Genomic DNA, 23,466 nt, shown 5'->3' with positions numbered 1-23,466 from the left:
CCTCCCAATTCCAGTTCTTTTTCCTCTCTAGTAGAGACAAGGAGACACATTTTATCCATGGACCCAAAACTCTGGCGCCTGTCACGGACTCAGGAAGACAAGTCTTCCCTTGGTGTTTAATCACTGCGGGGACACCTGCCTGATTATTCACCCACACTCCATTGGTGTCTGATCACCACGGGGACACTTGCCTTGGTCATTCACCCACCTTCCCTTGGTGGCCAGTCAATTGCAGGGATGCCTGCTTTGGCTGCTCACATACATTGCAGTGCAGGGCTACTCACTAGCCCCCCTTCTCTGTGTTTGTACCCTCTCTTTGCTCTGAGCTTGCCTCCTTCACTATGGGCAACCTTACACCCTCCATTCCTCCTTCTTCTCCCTTGGCCTGTGTTCTCAAAAACTTAAAACCTCTTCAACTCACACCTGACATAAAACCTAAGCATCTTATTTTCTTCTGCAGCACCACTCGGCCCCAATACACTCAACAATGATTCAAAACAGCCAGAAAATGGCACTTTCCATTTCTCCTTCCTACAATATCTAGAACATTCTTGTCCTAAAATGGGCAAATGGTCTGAGGTGTCTGACGTCCAGGCATTCTTTTACACATCAGTCCCTTCCTAATCTCTGCTTCTGATGAGACTCATCCCAAATCTTCTTTCTCTCCTGTCTGTTCCTTCAGTCTCCACCCCAAGCTCTAAGTCATTCGAATCCTCCTTTTGCATGGACTCATCTGACCTCTTCCCTTCTCCTCAGTCTGCTCCTCGCCAGGCTGAGCCAGGTCCCAACTCTTCTTCAGTCTCTGCTCCCCCACCCTATAATCTTTCTATCACCTCCCCTCCTCACACCTGGTCTGGCCTACAGTTTCATTCCATGACTAGCCCTTCCCCACCTGTCTAACAGTTTCCTCTTAGAGAAGTGGTTGGAGCTGAAGGTATAGCCAAGGTTAATGCTCCATTTTCTTTACCCAACCTCTCCCAAATCGGTTAGCATTTAGGCGCTTTTTCATCAAATATGAAAACCCAGCCCAGTCCATAGCCCATTTGGCAATAACCCTTAGATGCTTTACCGCCCTAGATTCAGAGGGTCCTGAAGGCTGTTGTATTCTCAATACGCATTTTGTTACCCAACCCATTCCTGACATTAGAAAAAGCTCCAAAAATTGGATTCTGGCCCTCAATCCCACAACAGGACTTAATTAACCTCATCTCTGAGGTGTGCAATAATAGAGAAGAGTTGCAATTACTTGCCTCTGCTGTGAGAGAAACCCCAGTCACATCTCTAGCACACAAGGACTTCAGAACACCTAAACCACAGGGGCCATGCGTTCCTCCAGCACCGCCTTCCTCAGGATCTTGCTTCAAGTGACAGAAATCTGGCCACTGGGGCAAGGAATGCCCAAAGCCCAGGATTCCTCCTAAGCCATGCCCCACCTGTGCAGGACCCCACTGGAAATCGGACTGTCCAACTCACCCGGCAGACAGTCCCAGAGCCCCTGGAGCTCTGGCCCAAGGTTCTCTGACTGACTCCTTCCCAGTTCTTCTTCGCTTAGTGGCTGAACACTGACGCTGTCTGATTGCCTCAGAAGCCTCCTGGACCATCATGGATGCTTTGGGTAACTCTTACAGTGGAGGGAAAGTCTGTCCCCTTCTTAATCAATATGGAGGCTACCTACTCCACATTACCTTCTTTTGAAAGACCTGTTTCCCTTGTCTCCATAACTGTTGTGGGTATTGATGGCCAGGCTTCTAAACCTCTTAAAACTCCCCAACTCTGGCACCAACTTGGACAACATTCTTTTATGGGGTCTTTTTTAGTTATCCCCACCTGCCCAGCTCCCTTATTAGGTCAAGACACTTTAACCAAATTATATGCTCCCTGACTACTCCTGGGCTCCAGCCACACCTCATTGCCACCCTTTTCCCCAGTTCAAAGCCTCCTTCGCATCCTCCCCTTGTGTCTTCCTACCTTAATCCACAAGTATGGGACACCTCTCCTCCCTCCTTGGCAACCGATCATGCACTCCTTACCTTCCCATTAAAACCTAATCACCCTTACCCCACTCAATGTCAATATCCCATCCCACAGCAGGCTTTAAAAAGGATTAAAGCCTGTTATCACTCAACTATTACAGCATGGCCTTTTAAAGCCTAAAAACTCTCCTTACAATTCTCCCATTTTACCTGTCCAAAAACTGGACAAGCCTTAGAGGCTAGTTCAGGATCTGTGCCTTATCAACTAAATTGTCTTGCCTATCCACCCCATGGTGCCAAACTCATATACTCTCCTCTCCTCAATACCTCCCTCCACAACCCATTATTCGGTCCTGGATCTCAAACACGTTTTCTTTACTATTCCTTTGCATGCTTCATCCCAGCCCCTCTTTGCTTTTACCTGGACTGACCCTGACACCCATCAGTCCCAGCAGCTTACCTGGGCTGTGCTGCCACAAGGCTTCAGGGGCAGCCCTCATTACTTCAGCCAGGCCCTTCCTCATGATTTACTTTCTTTCCACCCCTCTGCTTCCCACCTTATTCAATACATTGGTGATCTTTTACTTTGTAGTCCCTCCTTTGAGTTTTCTCAACAAGATACCTTCCTGCTCCTTCAACATTTATTCTCCAGAGGATATCGGGTATCCTCCTCCAAAGCTCAAATTTCTTCCCCATCCTTTACCTACCTCGGCATAATTCTTCATGAAAACATGTGTGTTCTCCCTGCCGATCGTGTCTGGCTAATGTCTCAAACCCCAGCTCCTTCTACAAAACAACAACTTCTTTCCTTCCTAGGCATGGTCGGATACTTTCACCTTTGGATACCTGGTTTTGCCATCCTAACAAAACCATTATATAAATTCATAAAGAGAAACCTAGCTGACCCCATAGATCCTAAATCCTTTCCCCACTCCTCTTTCTGTTCCTTGAAGACAGCTTTAGAGACTGCTCCCACACTAGCTCTCCCTGACTCATCCCAACCATTTCCATTACACATAGCCTGAAGTGAAGGGCTGTGCAGTCGGAATTCTTACACAAGGACTAGGATTCTTATACAAAGCTACCGTGCCCTGTAGCCTTTTTGTCCAAACAACTTGACCTTACTGTTTTAGGCTGGCCATCATGTCTCTGTGCAGTGGCTGCTGCTGCCTTAACACTTTTAGAGGCCCTCAAAATCACAAACTATGCTCAACTCATTCTCTACAGTTCTCATAACTTACAAAATCTATTTTCTTCCTCACGCCTGATGCATATACTTTCTGCTCCTCAGCTCCTTCAGCTATACTCACTCTTTGTTGAGTCTCTGAAAATTACCATTGTTCCTGGCCCAGACTTCAATCTGGCCTCCCACATTATTCCCGATACCACACTTAACACCCATGACTGTATCTCTCTGATACACCTGGCATTCACTCCATTTCCCCATATTTCCTTCTTTCCCATTCCTCACCCTGATCACACTTGGTTTATTGATGGCAGTTCCACCAGGCCTAATCACGACTCACTAGCAAAGGCAGGCTATGCTACAGTATCTTCCATATCTATCCTTGAGGCTACCACTCTGTCCTACTCCACTACCTCTCAGCAAGCCAAACGCATTGCCTTAACTCAGGCCCTTACTCTTGCAAAGGGACTACACATCAATATTTATACTGACTCTAAATATGCCTTCCATATCCTGCACCTCCATGCTGTTATATGGGCAGAAAGAGGTTTCCTCACTATGCAAGGGTCCTCCATCATCAATGCCTCCTTAATAAAAACTCTTCTTAAAGCCACTTTACTTCCAAAGGAAGCTGGAGTCATTCACTGCAAGGGCCATCAAAAGGCATCAGATCCCATTGCTCAGGGCAACGCTAAAGAAGTAGCTAGAGTTCCAACTTCTGCCCCTCATGGCCAGTTTTTCTCCTTCTCATCAGTCACTCCCACCTACTTGTCCACTGGAACTTCCACCTATCAATCTCTTCCCACACAAGGCAAATGGTTCTTGGACCAAGGAAAATATCTCCTTCCAGCCTCACAGGCCCATTCTATTCTATCATCATTTCATAACCTCTTCCATGTAGGTTACAAGTCGCTACCCCCCCTCTTAGAACCTCTCATTTCCTTTCCATTGTGGAAATCTATCCTCAAGGAAATCACTTCTGTGTTCCGTCTGCTATTCCATTACTCCTCAGGGATTGTTCAGGCCCCCTCCCTTCCCTACACATCAAGCTCCAGGATTTGCCCCTGCCCAGGACTGGTAAATTGACTTTACTCACATGCCCCAAGTCAGAAAACTAAAATACCTCTTGGTCTGGGTAGACACTTTCACTGAATGGGTAGAGGCCTTTCCCACAGGGTCTGAGAAGGCCACCATGATCATTTCTTTCCTTCTGTTAGACAGAATTCCTCGGTTTGGCCTTCCCACCTCTATACAGTCTGGTAACGGATCAGCCTTTATTAGTCAAATCACCCAAGTGGTTTCTCAGGCTCTTGGTATTTAGTGGCTCCTGGTTTTACCTCAAATCACCACCCTTAAGTCTCTCTTGAAGTGGATAGAAGATCTTCAGGGGCAAGGTATCCTCCAATACTTTCACCCTGATGAAGTCCTATTCTTTACTTTTATACTCACTCTTATTCTGGTACCTATTCTTATGCCACCCTCTACCTCTCCCCCGCTATCTCCACCACACCATCAATCTCACTCTCTCCTAGCTGTTGCTAATCCTTCTTTAATGAACAATTGCTGGCTTTGCATTTCTCTTTCCTCCAAAATCACCGAGGCATCAACTTACTCACTGCTAACAAAAGAAGACTGTATATTTTTAAATGAAGAGTGTTGTTTTTACCTAAATCAATCCAGCCAGGTATATGACAACATAAAAAAACTCAAAGATAGAGCCCCAAAACTCACCAACCGAGCAAATAATTACATTGAACCCCCTTGGACACTGTCTAATTGGATGTAGTCCCAATTCCTAGTACTTTAATACCTATTTTTCTGGCCAGGTGCAGTGGCTCATGCCTGTAATCCCAGCACTTTGGTGCCGAGACCAGCTCAGTCAGGGAGACCCTAATCCAGCAGCACTAGAGGAATTAAAGACACACACACAGAAATATAGAGGTGTGAAGTGGGAAATCAGGGATCTCACAGCCTTCAGAGCTGAGAGCCCTGAACAGATATTTGCTCACATATTTATTAACAGCAAACCAGTCATTAGCGTTGTTTCTATAGATATTAAATTAACTAAAAGTATCCCTTATGGGAAATGAAGGGATGGCCCGAATTAAAGAAATAGGTTGGGCTAGTTAACTGCAGCAGGAACATGCCCTTAAGGCACAGATCGCTCATGCCATTGTTTGTGGCTTAAGAATGCCTTTAAGCTGTTTTCTGCCCTGGGCAGGCCAGGTGTTCCTTGCCCTCGTTCCCATAAACCCACAACCTTCCAGCACGGGCGTTGGGACCATTACGAACATATTACAGTGCTGCAGATGCCCCGTCTCTACTAAAAATACAAAAAAATTAGCCAGGCGTGGTGGCGGGCACCTGTAGTCCCAGCTACTCGGGAGGCTGAGGCAGGAGAATCACCTGGACCAGGGAGGCGGAGATTGCAGTAAGCAGAGATTGTGCCACTGCACTCCAGCCTGGGCAACAGAGTGAGACTCCATCTCAAAAAAAAAAACAACACTATTTTTCTCCTTATTTTATTTGGACTTTGTGTCTTCCATTTAGTTTCTTAATTCATACAAAACCACATCCAGACCATCACCAATAATTCTATACAACAAATGCTCTAACAACCCCACAATATCACCCCTTACCCCAAAATATTTCTTCAGTTTAATCTCTCCCATCATAGGTTCCCACGCTGCCCTAATCCTGCTTGAAGCAGCCCTGAGAAACATCGCCCATTATCTCTCCATACCACCCCCAAAAATTTTTACCACCCCAACACTGCAGCACTATTTTGTTTTGTTTTTCTTATTAATAAAAGTAGACAGGAATGTCAGGCCTCTGAGCCCAAGCTCAGCCATTTCCTGTGACCTGCACGTTTACATCCAGATGGCCTGAAGCAACTGAAGATCCACAAAAGAAATGGAAATAGCTTTAACTGATGACATTCCACCATTGTGATTTGTTCCTGCCCCACCCTAACCGATACAATATAGTCTCCCCTGCCCTTAAGAATGTACTTTGTAATATTCTCCCCCACCCTTAAGAATGTACTTTGTGGCCGGGCGCGGTGGCTCAAGCCGGTAATCCCAGCACTTTGGGAGGCCGAGACGGGCGGATCACGAGGTCAGGAGATCGAGACCATCCTGGCTAACTCGGTGAAACCCCGTCTCTACTAAAAAAATACAAAAAACTAGCCGGGCGAGGTGGCGGGCGCCTGTAGTCCCAGCTACTCGGGAGGCTGAGGCAGGAGAATGGCGTGAACCCGGGAGGCGGAGCTTGCAGTGAGCTGAGATCCGGCCACTGCACTCCAGCCTGGGCGGCAGAGCGAGACTCCATCTCAAAAAAAAAAAAAAAAAAAAAGAATGTACTTTGTACACCTAGCCCAAACCTATAAGAACTAATGATAATCCCACCACCCTTTGCTGACTCCTTTTTCGGACTCAGCCCACCTGCACCTGGGTGAAATAAACAGCCTTGTAGCTCACACAAAACCTGTTGATGGTCTCTTCACATGGACGTGGGTGACACTGACCTCAAGTGATCTGCCCGCCTCAGCCTCCCAAAGGGCTAGGATTACAGGCGTGAGCCACCAGGCCCGGCTGAGATTATTAATTTAAATGAGACCTCTAGTGTGGGCACAAATTAACTTGGCTGGGGTCCAAAAAGGAGGTTGACCAGGTGTCATGGCTCATGCCTTTAATCCCAGCACTTTGGGAGGCCAACGTGGGCAGTCAGGAATTTGAGACCAGCCTGGCCTCGAGTGTACATGGTGATGCAGCAGGAATGGACGCAGAAAAAAACCTCTCAGACACCTGTTATAGGAAGAGTCTTTAATCAGCTGGGAGCATCGACAGACTTGCCTCTTAAGAGCCAAGCTCCCTGAAAAAGTCTCTGACCCTTTTAATGGCTTACAATTCTAAGGGGTCCACATGAAAGGCTCATGATAGATTGTGCAAGTGTGGGCTATGTGACTGGGGGCTACATGCATCAGCAGTGGGGGCTAGCAGAACAGAACAGAGAGTTTCACAATGCTTCCTCGTATGGTCAGGTCAGGAGTTGATCTTTAACTACCAGGCCCAGGTAGCAGTGCCAAACAATCTGGCCATTGATCTTACTTCTGCTTCTTTCTTTTTTTTTTTTTTTTTTTGAGACGGAGTCTCGCTCTGCCGCCCAGGCTGGAGTGCAGTGGCCGGATCTCAGCTCACTGCAAGCTCCGCCTCCCGGGTTCACGCCATTCTCCTGCCTCAGCCTCCCGAGTAGTTGGGACTACAGGCGCCCGCCACTGCGCCCGGCTAGTTTTTTGTATTTTTTAGTAGAGACGGGGTTTCACTGTGTTAGCCAGGATGGTCTCGATCTCCTGACCTCGTGATCCGCCCGTCTCGGCCTCCCAAAGTGCTGGGATTACAGGCTTGAGCCACCGCGCCCGGCCACTTCTGCTTCTTTCTAACTTTTTGCTTCCTTCTGAAACAGGAGACAATGAGAGAGGTGGTCTCCTTCCTCAGTGAAACCTCATCTCTACTATAAAATAGAAACATTAGCAGAGAGTGGTTCTGGGCATCTGTAATCCCAACTACTCAGGAGGCTGAGGCAAGAGAATTGCTTGAACCCAGGAGGCAGACGTTGCAGTGAGCAGTGATCCTGCCATTGCACTCCAGCCTGGGCAACAGAGTGAAACTCCATCTCAAAAAAAAAAAGAGGTTGTGTATGGTGGCTCATATCTGTAATCCCAGCACTTTGGGAGGCTGAGGAGGGTGGATCTTGAACTGAGCTCACGAGTTCAAGACCAGCCTAAACAACATGGAGAAACTCCATCTCTACTAAAACTACAAAATTAGCTGGGCGTGGTGGCATACGCCTGTAGTCCCAGCTACTCAGGAGACTGAGGCAGGAGAATCACTTGAACTTGGAAGGCAGAGGTCGCAGTGAGCTGAGATTGTGCCATTGTACTCCGGCCTGGACAACAAGAGCAAAATTCTGTCTCAAAAAAAGAAGAAAAAAAAAGTTGATATTTGGAGGCAGAGACCCCAGAGATGCAGGTGCATAGAAGAAAGGCCACAGAGGACACAGCTGGAAGACTCCCTGCCAGCCAGGAGGAGCGGCCTCCAAGCAAACAACCTCACCCACCCCTCGAACTTGGACCTGCAGCCTCCAGATCTGCGAGAAAATAAATGCCTGCCGTGTGGACACCTGGCCCGGGGCATCTTCTATGGAGGCCACGGCATGAAGGGGTCATTTTTATAGAGTCTCATTCTCTAATAACTTACATCTGCCTTGAAAATGTCAAGTCAAATTTAAAGTGTGGAGAAGAGCCTCTAAATCTCACATTTCATTTGCAAAGAAAGAATTGTAATTTGGGACATACACGCAGTCCGGGTGGTGTTCACCATGTTGGGAGAACAGAGATGGCAACAGGTTTTATAAAAAGGAGAAATGGGCTAGGCGCTGTGGCTCACACCAGCAATCCCAGCAATTTGGGAGGCCAAGGCGGGCAGATCACCTGAGGCCAGGAGTTTAAGACCAGCCTAAGCTGGGCCCCGTGGCTCACATCTGTAATCCCAGCACCTTGGGTGTCCGAGACGGCTGGATCACGAGGTCAGGAGTTCAAGCCCAGCCTGGCCAAGATGCTGAAACCCCATCTCTACCAAAAACACAAAAATTACCCAGGCATGGTGGCACGTGCATGTAATCCCAGCTACTTGGGAGGCTGAGGCAGGAGAATAGCTTGAACCTGGGCGACAGAGATTACAGTGAGCTGAGATCGCACCATTGCACCCCAGCCTGGGCAACAGAGCAAGACTCTGTTTCAAAAAATAAAATAAAAATAAGACCAGCCTGGGCAACACGATGAAACCCATTTTTATGAAAAATACAAAAATTAGCCTGGCATGGTGGTTCACACCTGTAATCCCAGCTACTCGGGAGGCTGAGACAGGAGAATCACTTGAACAAGGGAGGTGGAGGTTGCAGTGAGCCAAGACTGGGCCATTGCCCTTCAGCCTGGGCGACAAAGCGAGACTCCATTTCAAAAACAAAAAGGAGAAATGTTTTCTTACCCTTTGGGAAAGTCCATGGGCACTAGGAAGGGTTGGAAGCTGGGAGGTTCCATTGCTGAGTCGCTGCTTTTGGTGCAAGGAGTCCAAGACTTACAACCATTTATCACAGAAGCTATGGATAAAGCTGGTTTCAGGGTACAACGCACAGTTTTAGGAGTCAGACTTACGGAGAAGTCCATTTCGGGAGCAATGGTGTGTGGCCTGACTGCTTTTCCTCCCTGGCTCCTGGCCTCTGTTTTAGCTGGGTAGGACATGAATGACCCAATTCGTAGGATGAAATTTACAAAGGATGTTTGTCAAAACTTCTGGTATTCAATTTACATATATTCACGCCCATTTAGGTTGAGTTTATTTATGAATTTATTTTCAGGCAGGGTCTCAATCTGTCATGCAGACCAGAGTTCAGTGGCGCGACCTCAGTTCACTGTAGCCTCCACCTCCAGGGCTCAAGCAATCTTCCCACTTCAGCCTCCCAAGTCGCTTAAACTATAAGTGCATGCAACCACACCTGGCTTTTTATTTATTTATTTATTTATTTTTGTAGAGATGGGGCTTTGTCCTGTGGCCCAGGCTGGTCTCGAACTCCTGGGCTCAAGCAATTCTCCCACCTCTGCCTCCCAAATTGCTGGGGGATTACAGGCGTGAGTCACTGCAGCCAGCCTAGGTTGAGTTTAATAAGATTTGTTTATGCGGCCGGGCGGGGTTGCTTATGCCTGTAATCCCAGCACTTTGGGAGGCCGAGATGAGCAGATCACCTGAGGTGAGGTGTTCAAGACCAGCCTGGCCAACATGGTGAAACTCAGTTACTACTAAAAATACAAAAAAAAAAAAAAAATAGCTGGGCGTGGTGGCAGGCATCTGTAATCCCAGCTATTCGGGAGGTTGAGGCAGGAGAATCGCTTGAACCTGGTAGGCGGAGTTTGCAGTGAGCCAACATCAAGCCATTGTACTCCAGTCTGGGCGACCGAGCGACACTCCGTCTCAAAGAAAAAAAAAAAGGTTGGTTATGCTGGGGAGATGGGAAAAGGCAGGTTAGGGGCACACAGGCTCAGGGAACGGGGTCTTGGTGGGTGGATGGGTAGCCATGGAGGCAGAAAGGGGCCTCTGAAGGAAGAGCCTAGGAGAGTGGGGAGGAGGTGATGAGGCAGGGGAGCACTGTGAAATGGCCCTGAGGGCAGGAGGGGCTCAGGATGACCAGACAAAAGCAGAGCTGGTCCAGGGTGGAGGGGAGGCCCGCGCAGCATGAGCAGGAGGCTAGAGGAGACAGACCATGAGGCCCCGGGAGACCGCTCACTCGAGAATCTCCTGCAGCTTGCTGTCCAGGAATAGAAAGTTGTATTTTAGTCCCTTCCAAGGCTTGAACGGCTCATCACCGTTGTACACAAAGTTTTCCCAACAATATTTAAAATCTGAAAAAAAACGAGGAGAAAGCAGTGAGGACCCAGCAGGCCTCTCTCCAGGCCCTGGTCCCTCCCCTCCCAGGCCAGGTCTCCTGGCTGCCAGTTACAGTGGACGCTGGCCCCATCCCTGCAGGCTTCCCGGGGACACTGCCTCGCCCCACGGCATTGCAGCCCCACCTGCCCCTCATGCTGTCCCTCCCGAACCCTCTCCCCTCAGTCCCCCACATCTCACCTTTGTAGCCCATGATCTCCACGGAGGCCCCTTTCTCACTCAGGCTGCGGAGCCCCTGCTGGTAATGTGTATCCCAGAAGTAGTAGAGGCGGGCGGCAAAGATGGCGAGCTTCACATTACTGTGCCTGGCCAGGAACTCGGCCACCTCCCCTGCACAATCTAGGCAAGGGCTCCAAGATGTGTACCAGGTGACCTGGTACTCTGTGTTAGGAGACAGTATGTCCTCGCAGAACCAGGAGAGGAAGCACCTTTCTGCATGACAACGGCTCTCAGGATCGACCTGGGGAAGGAGGAGGAGGAGGGCAGGGGGAGCTCAGACCAGGAGCAGGGGGAGTGCAGGGGTGGGGCGATGGGAGTAGAGGGCGGGCCTGGAGCCCCAGGGCGTTTCCTTATTTATTTATTTTTGAGACAGGGTCTCTCTCTGTTGCCCAGGCTGGGGTGCAGTGGTGCGATCTGGACTGACTGTAGCCTTCACCTCCCAGGCTCGAGGAATCTTCCCACCTCAGCCTCCTGATTAGCTGGGACTGCAGGTGTGTGCCACCACGCCTGTCTAATCTTTTTGTAATTTTTGCAGAGACAAGATTTCACCATGTTACCCAGGCTGATCTTGAACTCTTGGGCTCATACTGTCCTCCTGCCTCAGCCTACCAAAGCTCTGGGACTATGAGCGTAAACCACATGCACTGCCTTATTCTCTTTACTTTTCATTTTTCTGGGTACATAGTAGGCCCTAGGGCTTTTTATTCATAGAATTTCCCTTCTTCCATCCTTGTCCTTCGTTTTTCTTTATTATTCTTCTTCTTTTTTTTTCCGATACAGAGTCTTGCTCTGTCGCCCAGGCTGGAGTGCAGTGGCGCGATCTCCGCTCACTGCAAGCTCCACTTCCCACTTCGCAGGTTCATGCCATTCTCCTGCCTCAGCCTCCCAAGTAGCTGGGACTACAGGCGCCTGCCACCACACCCGGCTAATTTTTTGTATTTTTAGTAGAGACAGGGTTTCACTGACTTATCCAGCATGGTCTCAATCTCCTGATCTCGTGATCTGCCTGCCTCAGCCTCCCAAAGTGCTGGGATTACAGGCATGAGCCACCGCACCCGGCCTTTCCTCTTTATTTTTTTGAGAGATGGAGTCTTGCTCTGTCACCCAGGCTGGAGTGCAGTGGCAAGATCTCGGCTCACTGAAACCTCTGCCTCCCGGGTTCAAGCAATTCTCCTGCCTCAGCCTCCCGAGTAGCTGGGACTACAGGGGCGCACCCCCACGCCTGGCTAATTTTTGTAGTTTTAGTACAGATGGGGTTTCACCATGTTAGCCAGGCTGGTCTCAAACTCCTGACCTCATGATCCTGCCGCCTCGGGCTCCCAAAGTGCTGGGATTACAGGTGTGAGCCCCCGCACTCGGCCCCTTCCTTCTTTATTTTATTGAGTCTTTCCCTGTCTTGTCACAGGTCATGTGTGATTTCTGGCATCCTGTTCCCCAGGCATCCATTAACCAGGCATCCTCAGCCCCTGCTGCGGCCTGGCCCTATGGGGGTCGTCCTTGTTCCCTGTCTCCCTTCTGCTACGCAGGTCATTGGACCAGCATTGCCCATGGAGTTGAAGGTTGGCCAAAGGGGTTACTGAGCACTTGAAATGGGGCTCTGATTAGAAACATTGGCCTGTGAACAATACACAGCTCATTTCAAAATCTCATTGTGAGAATAGACAAACTTTAACTCCCTCGTGAGACATTTTATATTAAGTATATGTTGAAATCGTATGTGAGATAATTGAGCTAATGCAGACATTAAAATGTCTTCCACCAGTTCTTGCCGCCTTTTTAGCGTGTGGGGACTTCACTTGTGCTTCACTCCTGAGACCTGGGCGTTTCCGAGGCCAGCACTGCTGTAGGCCAGGCCTGCCCAGAACACAGGCGGCTCCCTCCCCGAACACACTCTGAAAAGTCTCCTGCCTGGGCAGTGGGGGCTGCAGGGGTGGGTGGAACATGACAGGGTGGGTGGGAGGTCAGTGGTCCCTGTGGGGGCGGCGTGGTGAGGAGCAAGGGTTCACCATCCTGTGATGATGTGTCCTTGACATCAAGGAATCAGGGCAATGGCAGGGGCGGCCCCACCAGCCCAGCAGTGACTGGCCCAGACACAGTGCCGGACACCACAGCCCCCGATTCCCACAGCAGCTGTTTCCCGAGGACTTCCGGACACACAGCTCCATGACAAGATTTTGGGAAAGAAAGTCAAGAGTGAGGGTGCTGGGCTCTAAGCAAGGCCTTTTGGGAAGAGACAAACCCCCTCCACCATCCGATCCCAGGAGAGACAGGGAGGAAGATCTGGGCCACGGACTTAAAAATGTGGGAGGAGGTTGGGCGCGGTAGCTCATGCCTGTAATCCTAGCACTTTGGGAGGCCGAGGGGGGCGGATCCCGTGCGGTCAGGAGTTCGAAACCAGCCTGGCCACTGTGGTGAAACCCCGTCTCTACTAAAAATACAATAAAAATTAGCCGGGTGTGGTGGCGGGCACCTGTAATCCCAGCTACTCAGGAGGCTGAGACAGGAGAATCGCTTGAACCCAAGAGGCAGAGGCTGCAGTGAGCCGAGATCGCGCCACTGCACTCCAGCCTGGGTGACAGAGCGAGACTCCGTCTCAAAAAAACAAAAAAAAAACAAAAAAAAAAAACAAAAAAAAAAACAAAAAAAAAAACACACACAAAAAAAAAAAAAAAAAAAAAAAGAAAGAAAAAAGAAAAAAGAAAGGAAAAAGAAAAAAAGAAATGTAAAAGGAAAGTACACACAGGAGAGCCCGCGCCAGGCACATCACTTCTTGTGGTTTCTGCATTCCCAGCTACTTAGCTCCTATTTGGGGTGTAACTAGGACTTTGGTGCTACCTGGTTTCGGAAGACGCCCGTCTCCCAGGAGACAGTTGAGTGCTGCTTTATAATTTCCACGGTGAAGCACAGCCAGGTTTCGTTCCGACCATAGGCTTTCCGTAGGTTTTTAAAGTGGAAGTAGAATATGTGTGGATACGTTGCCTCCATCGGGTTTCTGAGGGCACAAGGGAGAAACCCGCCAATGCAGAGACACCCCCCCCGGAGTCCTGGGGGCTGATGCCCGCTGAACATCACTCCCTGGACTGCCCTGGGCTCTGGGCCTCCCCCATCCCTCCGCAGCCCTGAGAATGTCTGCTGCTTTCCCAGGCAGGAAGATTCGGAGAGAGAAAGAGGAGGGGATACTGGCAGGGGCAGCAGGGCCGGAGTGACCTCTCCCAGCTGGAACCCCAGCTCTGGGGCTACCAATGGGACACCCTTAACCTCCCAGTTTTTCTGCCACACATCTCCCAACCCATTAGGAAAATGCAACAGACAATAAAACTCTCCAAACTCAAATAATTGCTTGAATATTTCAGCTCAATTCCTTCCTCACATTTCACCTGTCCGATGATGATTATTATTTTTACATTGGGATCACACCGAATACTCTCCGTTTTTTTTTTTTTTTTTTCTTTTTGAGACGGAATCTCACTGGCATCCAGGATGGAGTGCAGTGGTGCGATCTCGGCTCACTGCAAACTGCACCGCACCTCCCACGTTGAAGTGATTCTCCCACCTCAGCCTCCTGAGTAGCTGGGATTACAGACTTGTGTCACCACGCCTGGCTGATTTTTGTATTTTTATTTATTTATTTTTATATGGGGTCTCACTCTTTCACCAGGCTGGAGAGGAGTGGCGCAATCTCGGCTCACTGCAACCTCTGCCTCCTGGTTTCAAGCGATTCTCCTGCCTCAGCCTCCCAAGTAGCTGGGACTACAGGCACATGCCACCATGTCCGGCTAACTTTTTTTTTTTTTGAGACGGAGTCTCGCTCTGTTGCCCAGGCTGGAGTGCAGTGGCGCGATCTCGGCTCACTGCAAGCTCCGCCTCCCGGGTTCACGCCATTCTCCTGCCTCAGCCTCCCAAGTAGCTGGGACTACAGGCGCCCGCCACCTCGCCCGGCTAATTTTTTTGTATTTTTTTTTAGTAGAGACGGGGTTTCACCGTGTTAGCCAGGATGGTCTCGATCTCCTGACCTCGTGATCCACCCGTCTCGGCCTCCCAAAGTGCTGGGATTACAGGCAACTTTTTTTATTTTTAGTAGAGATAGGGCTTTACCATGTTAGCCAGGATGGTCTTGAACTGCTGACCTTGTGATCTGCCCACCTCGGCCTCCGAAAGTGCTGGGATTAGAAGCGTGAGCCACCGTGCCCAGCACTAGTTTTTGTATGTTTAGTAGCAACCGGTTTTCATCATGTTGGCCAGGCTGGTCTTGAACTCCTGAACTTGTGATCTGCCCACCTCAGCCTCCCAAAGTTCTGGGATGACAGGCGTAAGCCACTGTGCCTGGCAGGTCCAGGCCACTCTCGTAAGTGCTGCATATGTCTGAGCTCATGGCACGTGCCTGAGGCCTGCAGGGGCCATCCTATTTTACAGAAGTGCCAGAGGCACAGAGAGGTAGGGTAACCTGCCCAGGCCACAGAGCTGGGGATGGATGGAGCTGGGGCCCCTTTCCATGCCAGTCCTGTCCAGCCTCTGCATCACAGGCCCTGTAGCAGGGAGCTGTCGGGAACCGGGCTCTCTTCTTACTAAACTTTAAAATAAGAGCATTACTCCTGATCATCATATTTTTTCCTACATTCCAGGTTACATGTGTCATTCTAAAAGGTGAATGGTGCTTACGGAGGAGGAGCCTGTGTCTGGGGTCATGTGCATCCTCCTCTGCTCACACTGGAGGCATCTTTGGAAGAAATGACATATTTTCTGGTACAGAGACCATTCCCTCCCCCACACCCTCTCCTAAGACTTTGTGTTGAAACAAAGTAAATATTACAGAAATTTCATCAAAGTGCTGAGAACAAAATGCCGGATTGCTCCAATCATCCTTTGGTTCAATTCTCCCAGTTCCAGAGCTCAGGAATGGTGGGAAGCACACAGAGGGAGCACCCTCCCAGGGTGGGGAGCACCAGCCCAGTGGTGATTCTCTGGGGAGAGTCTCAGCAGGGGGCCTGGGCTGGGGCAGGTTGGGGAGGCGGCCCATTCAGAAGCTGCAGACCGGTGACCACATAGCAGGGCAAAGAGCCTGGCTGGGAGTGGGAGCAAAAGAGAAGAGGGCAGAGAGCAGAGGGCAGAGAGCCTAGGGCTGGGGCTGGGGCAGGGGGAGGCCAGGGCTGAGGCCCAGCAGGGCCACCAGGCAGGAAGGGGCAGCAGAGGCCTCGCGGGCAGAGCGCACAGTGGTCCCTGATCTGGGGCTTCATGTGCAACCTCCTTGGCAGGCTTGTCCTGGCCCTGATGTTAGTCCTGGGCTTGGGTTCTATTTCTATCTTCCAGGGCCCTTGTTCCAGGAGGCACCTGCGCTGTGAGTGACCTCCCAGGCCCATCTGAGTGCCGGCCTCACTTCAGGCTGCTTTCTCACCTGGATGGGAGGACCTCCAGAGAGACCCCTGGATCCTGCCCTCAGGAATCATCCCAGGGATGCCCCCCACCCAGCAGCTATGTGGTAGGGAGGGAGAGTGAGGGGCAGGTGTCTGCCTCCCCCCATACCCTCACACTCAAAGGCCACCATTGGAGGGAGGAATAGCTGGTGGGGGGGCCTCAGATGTCCCACCAGGATGTCATGCGTACCCCCACACTGAGCTCCTTCCTTCCACATCTCCTGCCTAGAGTTGTTCCCTGGCTGGCTGAGCTCTTGTCTATATGTGATGAAAGGGCAGAGCTTGGTGTCCCTGGCCACCCTGTCTTGCAGTTTGCTCTTCCGGTCTAAGACCCAGGTGCTTAGTTCCCGTCTCTCCCAAGGGCCTTAGATGATCTCTTTCTATGGCCTGTCTGGTCCCTGGTTGCCTTTTTCTATTGTGCTTCCTGGAAGGTTCCTGGCATCTCAAGCCTCCCGTTATCCAAGCCTACGCTTTTGTAAAATCTCACTCAACACCTGGCCAACATTGCAAAATCCCATCTCTACTAAAGATACAAATATTAGCCAGTGTGGTGACATGTGCTTGTAATCCCAGGTACTTGGGAGGTTGAGACAAGAGAATTGCTAGAACCTGGGAAGCAGAGATTGCAGTGAGCCGAGATCGCACCACAGCACTCCAGCCTGGGCGACTGAGGGAGAGGCTGTCTCAAAAAAAAAAAAAAAAAAATTTATTCACATGGGACCTTGATCACTGAGTGTTTGGCTCTTTCTGCATCTCCATCCTGTGGGGGGGATTTGAGAAGTGACGGGTGTGAGCAGGAGGACGGGCTGCGTGCTGTTGGGTGGGGAAGCCATGGGGTGCGGCCCAGGGTGCAGCAAGGTCTGAAGGGAGGTGCTGTGAGGGTCAGGACAGGACTCCTGGGAGACAGACACACAGAACGGAGATCCCTGCACACACCACCCAAGCTTGACCCAAAGCCCCCTGGGTCGTTGTCATGGGCTAAATTGTATCTTCCCAACATTGATATGTTGAAGTCCTCATCCCACCTCCTCACAGGATAACTGTATTTGGAGACAGGTCCACTAAAGTGGTGGTTAAATTAACTCATGGTCCTTAGGGTGGGCCCTAATCCTGTCTGACTGGGGACCATAAACAAGGAGGACATTTAGAGGCAGATAGACCCTAGGGTTGCAGGTGCACAGAGGAACGGCCAGAGAGGACAGGGCCAGGAGGAGCGGCCGCAGAGGACACAGCCCCGCCCACCCCTCCACCCTGGACTTGCAGCCTCCAGATCTGTGAGAAAATAAATGCCTGCCCTGTGGGCACCCGGCCCGGGCCATCTTCTACGGCAGCCGAAGCCTGAAGCTCTGTTTCCACGGAGGCAGCTCCTTCTCAAGGGCTCAGGTCAGCCTTGAAGGATGTTGCTCAAAGCTTCTGGCTGTCGAGCTTGTGAATATTCATACCCACTTACGTCCAGTGTTATGACAAATTCGGTTATGCCAGGGAGATGGAAGGAGCCAGGTTGGGGATCCCAGGCTGTGGGGAGGGCAGCCTCGGGGGTGGATGGAGGTCACTCTGGAGGCCAAAGGGGCCTCTCACTCACAGGAGGGGCCCAGGAAAGCAGGGAGGAGGCAGGGAGGTGGAGGAAACACGAGGAGTTGGGGTGAGGGGGTGTAACTATGAGGGCAGGCAGGGGGCAGAAGGGAGGGCAGGAGGGCCTGGCCAGGGGAGGTCTCAGGAGGATGAGCAGGAGGTGAGAGGAGAGAGACCATGAGGCCAGAGGGAGACCCTCACCTGAGAATCTCCTTTAGCTTGTGGTGCAGGAATGCATAATTGTCATCGAATTTGTCCCAAGGCATGAATGACTGACCTTCATTGTACACAAAGTTTTCCCAGCAGTATGCAAATTCTGACATGAAGAGGCAGGAAGCAGTCAGGCTCTCCCCTGACCCTGGTCCTGCCCTCCCAGGCCTGCTCTCCTGGCTGTCAGTTGTGGTCAGCCCTGGCCCTGCCCCTGTAGGTTGCCCTGGGACGCCCCCAGCCATGGCATTGCAGATCCATCCATCTCTCATGCTGTTCCTCCCGCTCACGCTCCCCTGACCCCTCCTCCTCTCACCTTCATAGTCCATGATCTTCACTCCGGCCCCTGCCTGACGCAGCCTGCAGAGCGCCCTGCGATAATCTGTTTCCCAGTAGTAGTAGAGGCGGGCGGCAGAGATGGTCAGGGTGACATTAGGGTGCTCAGCTAGGAATTCGGCCACCTTCGCCACACAGTCTGGGCAGGGGGTCCAGGATACAAACCAGGTGATCTGGAAGCGCTTGTTAGCAGGCAGCTGGTTGCCACAGAACCAAGAGAGGAAGCACATTTCTGCGTGGTACTGAGGCTCGAAACACACCTGGGAGAGGAGCAGGGGCAGGGGATGCTCTGAGAGGGGGAGCAGGAGGAGAGGGCAGGGTTGGGGCAGTGGGAGGAGGGGCCAGGACAGGAGTCCAGGGGATCTTGCCATTGAAGCTCCTTTCCTCCATCCCCCTAATTAGTTTGAGTGATTGTCTGCTCCAAAGCTCATGTTCAGTGTTAATTGCTATGGTAATGGCCTTAACCATAACCATTACCATTAACCATTAAGAGGTGGCACATACAAGCGGCTATGAGGTTGTGGGGACTCCACCTTTGTGGGTGCCACTGCTGTGGTTATTCAAGGGCGACTTTAGCCCCACTTTCTGTCTCTTGCCCACTAGCTGGAGGGGCAGTGTGTAAGATTAAACTCCTGCTTCCTCTTGTCCCCGTGGCATGGAGCAGCAGTGACCCAACATCCCAGGCCACTCTGTCTGGAGCATCCCCGACCTTCTGGCAACAACCTTCACCCCCACCTGACTGTGCAGCTCGCAGGCCCTGGAAAGTCGCTGGTGCCTTGACAGTGGACTTCCCAGCGTCCAGAACTCGAGCCAGCACATTTCTATTCATTGTCAATGTCTCCGTCTCAGTCCTGCTGTTGAAGCATCACAAGGTGCACCAAGACACGTGCTTCCCTTTGTTTGGGAGTTTTCCCGGCCCTGTTCACGGCCTCGTGCGTGAATTCTGGCATCCATTCTCCCAGGCATCCATTCACCAGGCATCCTCAGCCCCTGCTGTGGCCTGGCCCTCTGGGGTCTGCCTTGTTCCCTCCCTGCCATCTGCTGGAGAAGCCACTGGACTTGTGCTCTCCCATGTGGTGGGGGGCACTGGGCAAGGGGGTTACTGAGCACTTGAAATGGGGCTCTGATGAGAGACCTGGGCACCTGAAAAATACATTATACACCGCTCATTTCTCTTTTTGTTGTTGTTGTTGTTGAGACATGGTTTCACTCTTGTTGCCCAGGCTGGAGTGCAATGATGCAATCTCAACTCACCATAACCTCTGCCTCATGGGTTCAAGCGATTCTCCTGCCTCAGCCTCCCAAGTAGCTGGGATTACAGGTGACTGCCACCACGCTTGGCTAATTTTTTTGTATTTTTAGTAGAGACGGGATTTCACCATGTTGGCCATGCTGGTTTTCGAACATCTGACCTCAGGTGATCCACTGGCCTCAGCCTCCGAAAGTGCTGGGATACAGGCGCCAGCCACCCCACTAGCATGGCTTACACGGCTCATTTCAAAGACTCAGCATGACAAGAAAAAGAAACTTCACTATCTTGTCAAGAATTTTATGTTAAATAATCTTGAAGTAATGTTAGCGACATTGGATTGAATAAAATATTAAAAATAGGCCGGCACTGTGGCTCACACTTGTAATCCCAACAGTTTGGGAGGCCGAGGCAGGTGGATCACCTGAGGTCTGGAGTTCAAGACCAACCTGGCCAACATGGTAAAATCCGGTCTCCACTAATGATACAAAAAAAAAAAAAAAAAAAAAAAAAAATTACCCGCACATGGTGGTGGGCACCTGTAATCCCAGCTACTCGGGAGTCTGAGGCAACAGAATCGCTTGAACCCAGGAGTCAGAGGTTGCAGTGAGCTGAGATTGCGTCATTGCACTCCAGCCTCAGCAACAAGAGAGAAACTCTGTCTCAAAACAAAAACAAAAACAAAAAAAAAACAAGGCCTTTTGTGCAGAGGCAAACCCCCTCCACGATCCGATCCCAGGACGGTCCAGCGGGAAGGTCAGGGCCACGGACTTGGAAAGTGTGGGAGAGAACGGCACCCTGGACAGGCCGCCGCCGGGCATTTCACTCATCAGTACGTGGTTTGCTTTCCCAGCTGGCTTAGCTCCTGCCTGTAAAGTGATTGGAGTCTGGGTGGTACCTGGCCTCGAAAGATCTTTGTGCCCCAAGTGGGCATTGAGGGGCCCCTTGTTTTCACTTCGTAGCACAGCCAGACGGTATTCCGACGAGAAAGGATGGGTCTGTTATTAAAGTTGTAGAAGAATGTGCCTCGATACATTCGCTCCACTGTGTTTCTGAAGACACAAGAGAGAAACCAGCCAATGCAGAGAGCGCTCCCAGGAGCCCTCCACACTGATGTCCACTAAACACAGTTCCCTGGACGGCTCTGGGCCTCCCCCATCTCTCCACAGCCCTGAGAATTTCTGCTTCCTTCCCAGGCAGGAAGACCGGGGAGAGAGCAAGAAAAGGGGGTGCTGGCAGGGGCGGCAGGACCGGGGTGACCTCTTCCCGCTCAGGGCCCAGCTCTGGTCATTCCAGGGGTACATTCCCCACCCTCCCGGTATTTCTCCCACCTACTCTCCAACGCATTAGTAAAATGCAAAAGAGAATAAAGTTATTGGCTGGCCTTTATGGCTCATAACTGTAATCCCAGCCTTTTGGGAGGCCGAGGTGGGCCGATCATTGAGGTCAGGAGTCTGAGACCAGTCTCATCAACATGGTGACACCCAGTCTCTACTAAAAACACAAAAATTAGCCAGGCCTGGTGGCGGGTGCGTGTAATCCCAGTCACTCAGGAGGCTGAGGCAGGAGAATCACTTGAACGTGGGAGGCAGAGGTTATAGTGAGCCGAGATCATGCCATTGCACTCCAGCCTGGGCAACAAGAGCGAAAATTCATCTCAAAAAAAAAAAAAAAAGATTAAAAAAATTTTTTTTAAATAATAATTTTTTTTAAAAAAATCATAGATTTTAACCTTTCAGCCAGTTCCTTCCTGACATTTCACCTCAGTATATTACTATTTTTAAATCATGGTAGAACTGAATTCTGAGGCCCAGGCCACTCTTCTAAGTGCTGCGTGGGTATGAACTCATGTGAGGCTGCCCTAGGCCTGCAGGGGCATTTCCCATCTTATAGAGGAGGGGCCAGAGGCGCAGAGAGGTGGGGTAACCTGCCCAGGCCACAGAGCTGGGGATGGATGGGGCTGGGCCTCTTATCAGACAAGCCCTGTCCAGTCTCTGTATCACCGGCCCTGCAGGAGGGAGTCATTGGTGACCGGGCTCTCTTCTTACTAAATTTTAAAATAAAAGCATTTCTCCTGATCATGGAGGCTTTTTTCCCCCATATATTCCATGTTTTTTGTTTTGTTTTTGCTTTTGTTTTCTTTTGAGACTAAATTTCACTCTTGTTGCCCAGGCTGGAGTGCAATGGCACGATCTCGGCTCACTGCAACCTCCGCCTCCTGGGTTCAAGCGATTATCCTGTCTCAGCCTCCAGAGTAGCTGGGATTACAGGCACCCGCCACTGCACCTGGTTAATTATATATTTCTAGTAGAGACAGGGTTTATCCATGTTTGTCAGGCTGCTCTCAAACTCCCGACCTCAGGCGATCCGCCTGACTCGGCTTCCCAAAGTGCTGGGATGACAGGCTTGAGCCACCGTGCCCAGTCACTATATTCCATGTTACTGGTGTCATTATAAATGGTGAATGCTGATCGTAGAGGAAGAGTGTGTGTTTGGGGTCATCTGCATCCTCCTCTGCCCACAGTGGAGACATCTTTGGAAAACATGATTTATCTTGTGCTTCAGAGATCATTCCCTCCCCACACCCTCTCCTAAGACTTGGTATTTAAAGCAAAGTAAATCTTACAGAAAATCCATCGAAGCTCTGTGAACAAAATTCCACATTGCTCCCATCATCCTTTGGTTCAATTCTCCCAGTTCCAGAGTTCAGGAATGGCAGGAAGCACACAGAGGGAGCACCCTCCCAGAGCAGGGAGCACCAGCCCTGCCATGACTTTTGGGGGAGAGTCTCAGTAGGGGGCCTGGGCTGGGGCAGGTGGAGGAGGCGGCCCATTCAGAAGTAGCAGTGGGGCGACCACAGAGCAGGACAAAGAGCCTGGCTGGGAGTGGCGGGGGCAGGGGAGTCAGAAGGGAGGGATCCCAGGGCTGGGGCTGGGGCAGGGGAGTGGGGGACCAAGGTTGAGGCCCAGCAGGGCCACCAGGCAGGAAGGGGCAGCAGAGAGGCCCAGCGGGTCGAGCAGGCAGCGGTACCTGAACTGAGGCTTCATCCTTGGCTGGCCAGTCCCGACTATGATCTTTGTCTGGAGCAGGAGGGTTTCACTTTCTGCTACAGGCTCCTGGTTTTAGGACAGCCCTCCTTAAAGTGACCTCCCAGGGTCTCGTAGTCATGGCCCCTGCCTCTTCCTGCTCTGGCGCTGGAGTGGGAGGCCCTGGGATGCTTTATCTTCCTCAGGCTCTCATCCTCTTTCTGTTTTTCTCTGGGGTCCTCCCCCTGGCAGAGGGATCTCTGATAAAGACAGGCTGCTCTCTGTGGCAGGACCCAAGGAAACTGCAAAGGGAAAGAGAAAGTCTTTGCAGCCAGAGACTGGGAGGTGGGTCCACACCAGGCTGAGCCAGCAGAGCACAAGCTCCTCCCCTGGTGGTCCCGCCCAGCTGGAGCCGCCTCTCCACCCTCAAGACAGACAGGCTAATGCCTCTGCAGGGACTCCTGGATCCTGCCCTCAGGGGTCGTCCCAGAGATGGTCTCCACCCAGCAGCCATGGGGACAGGGAGGAAGAGTGAAGGGCATGGCGTCTGCCTCCCCCCAGGCCTTCACACTCGGAGGCCACCATGGGAGGGAGGGACAGCAGGTGGGTGTGGGCCTCAGATGTCCCACCAGGATGCCATGTGCGTCCCCGCACTGAGCTCTTTCCTTCCTGCTTCTCCTTCTTCCCCATCTCCTGCCCGGAGTTGCTCCCTGGTAGGCTGAGCTCTGGCCTCCTCTTGTCCCCATGCCAATGGAAGGGCAGCGGCTGGTGTCCCAGGCCAGCCTGTC

At 51.2% G+C, this 23,466-nt stretch overlaps 1 protein-coding gene across 6 annotated transcripts; it reads right to left on the bottom strand.

Annotated features, from left to right (window-relative positions):
- Positions 1-7,590: 7,590 nt before the first annotated feature.
- Positions 7,591-23,046, bottom strand: APOBEC3F (apolipoprotein B mRNA editing enzyme catalytic subunit 3F). 6 transcript variants are annotated; one of them, XM_071078895.1, is made up of 9 exons: positions 22,683-23,020; positions 22,279-22,425; positions 20,551-20,704; positions 18,384-18,663; positions 18,062-18,176; positions 13,713-13,869; positions 10,839-11,118; positions 10,501-10,615; positions 7,591-8,127 (listed from the first exon to the last, which is right to left on the bottom strand). In XM_071078895.1, exons 2-9 carry the CDS (start codon positions 22,326-22,328, stop codon positions 8,025-8,027), a joined length of 1,254 nt encoding a protein of 417 aa, XP_070934996.1. In that variant the 5' UTR covers positions 22,329-22,425; positions 22,683-23,020; the 3' UTR covers positions 7,591-8,024.
- Positions 23,047-23,466: the final 420 nt, after the last annotated feature.

Source organism: Macaca nemestrina, chromosome 15 (assembly GCF_043159975.1).
Source record: "Macaca nemestrina isolate mMacNem1 chromosome 15, mMacNem.hap1, whole genome shotgun sequence".
Lineage (NCBI taxonomy): Eukaryota > Metazoa > Chordata > Mammalia > Primates > Cercopithecidae > Macaca > Macaca nemestrina.
Note: the sequence above shows the minus strand (reverse complement) of the source record. Positions and strands in the feature narration are given on the sequence as shown.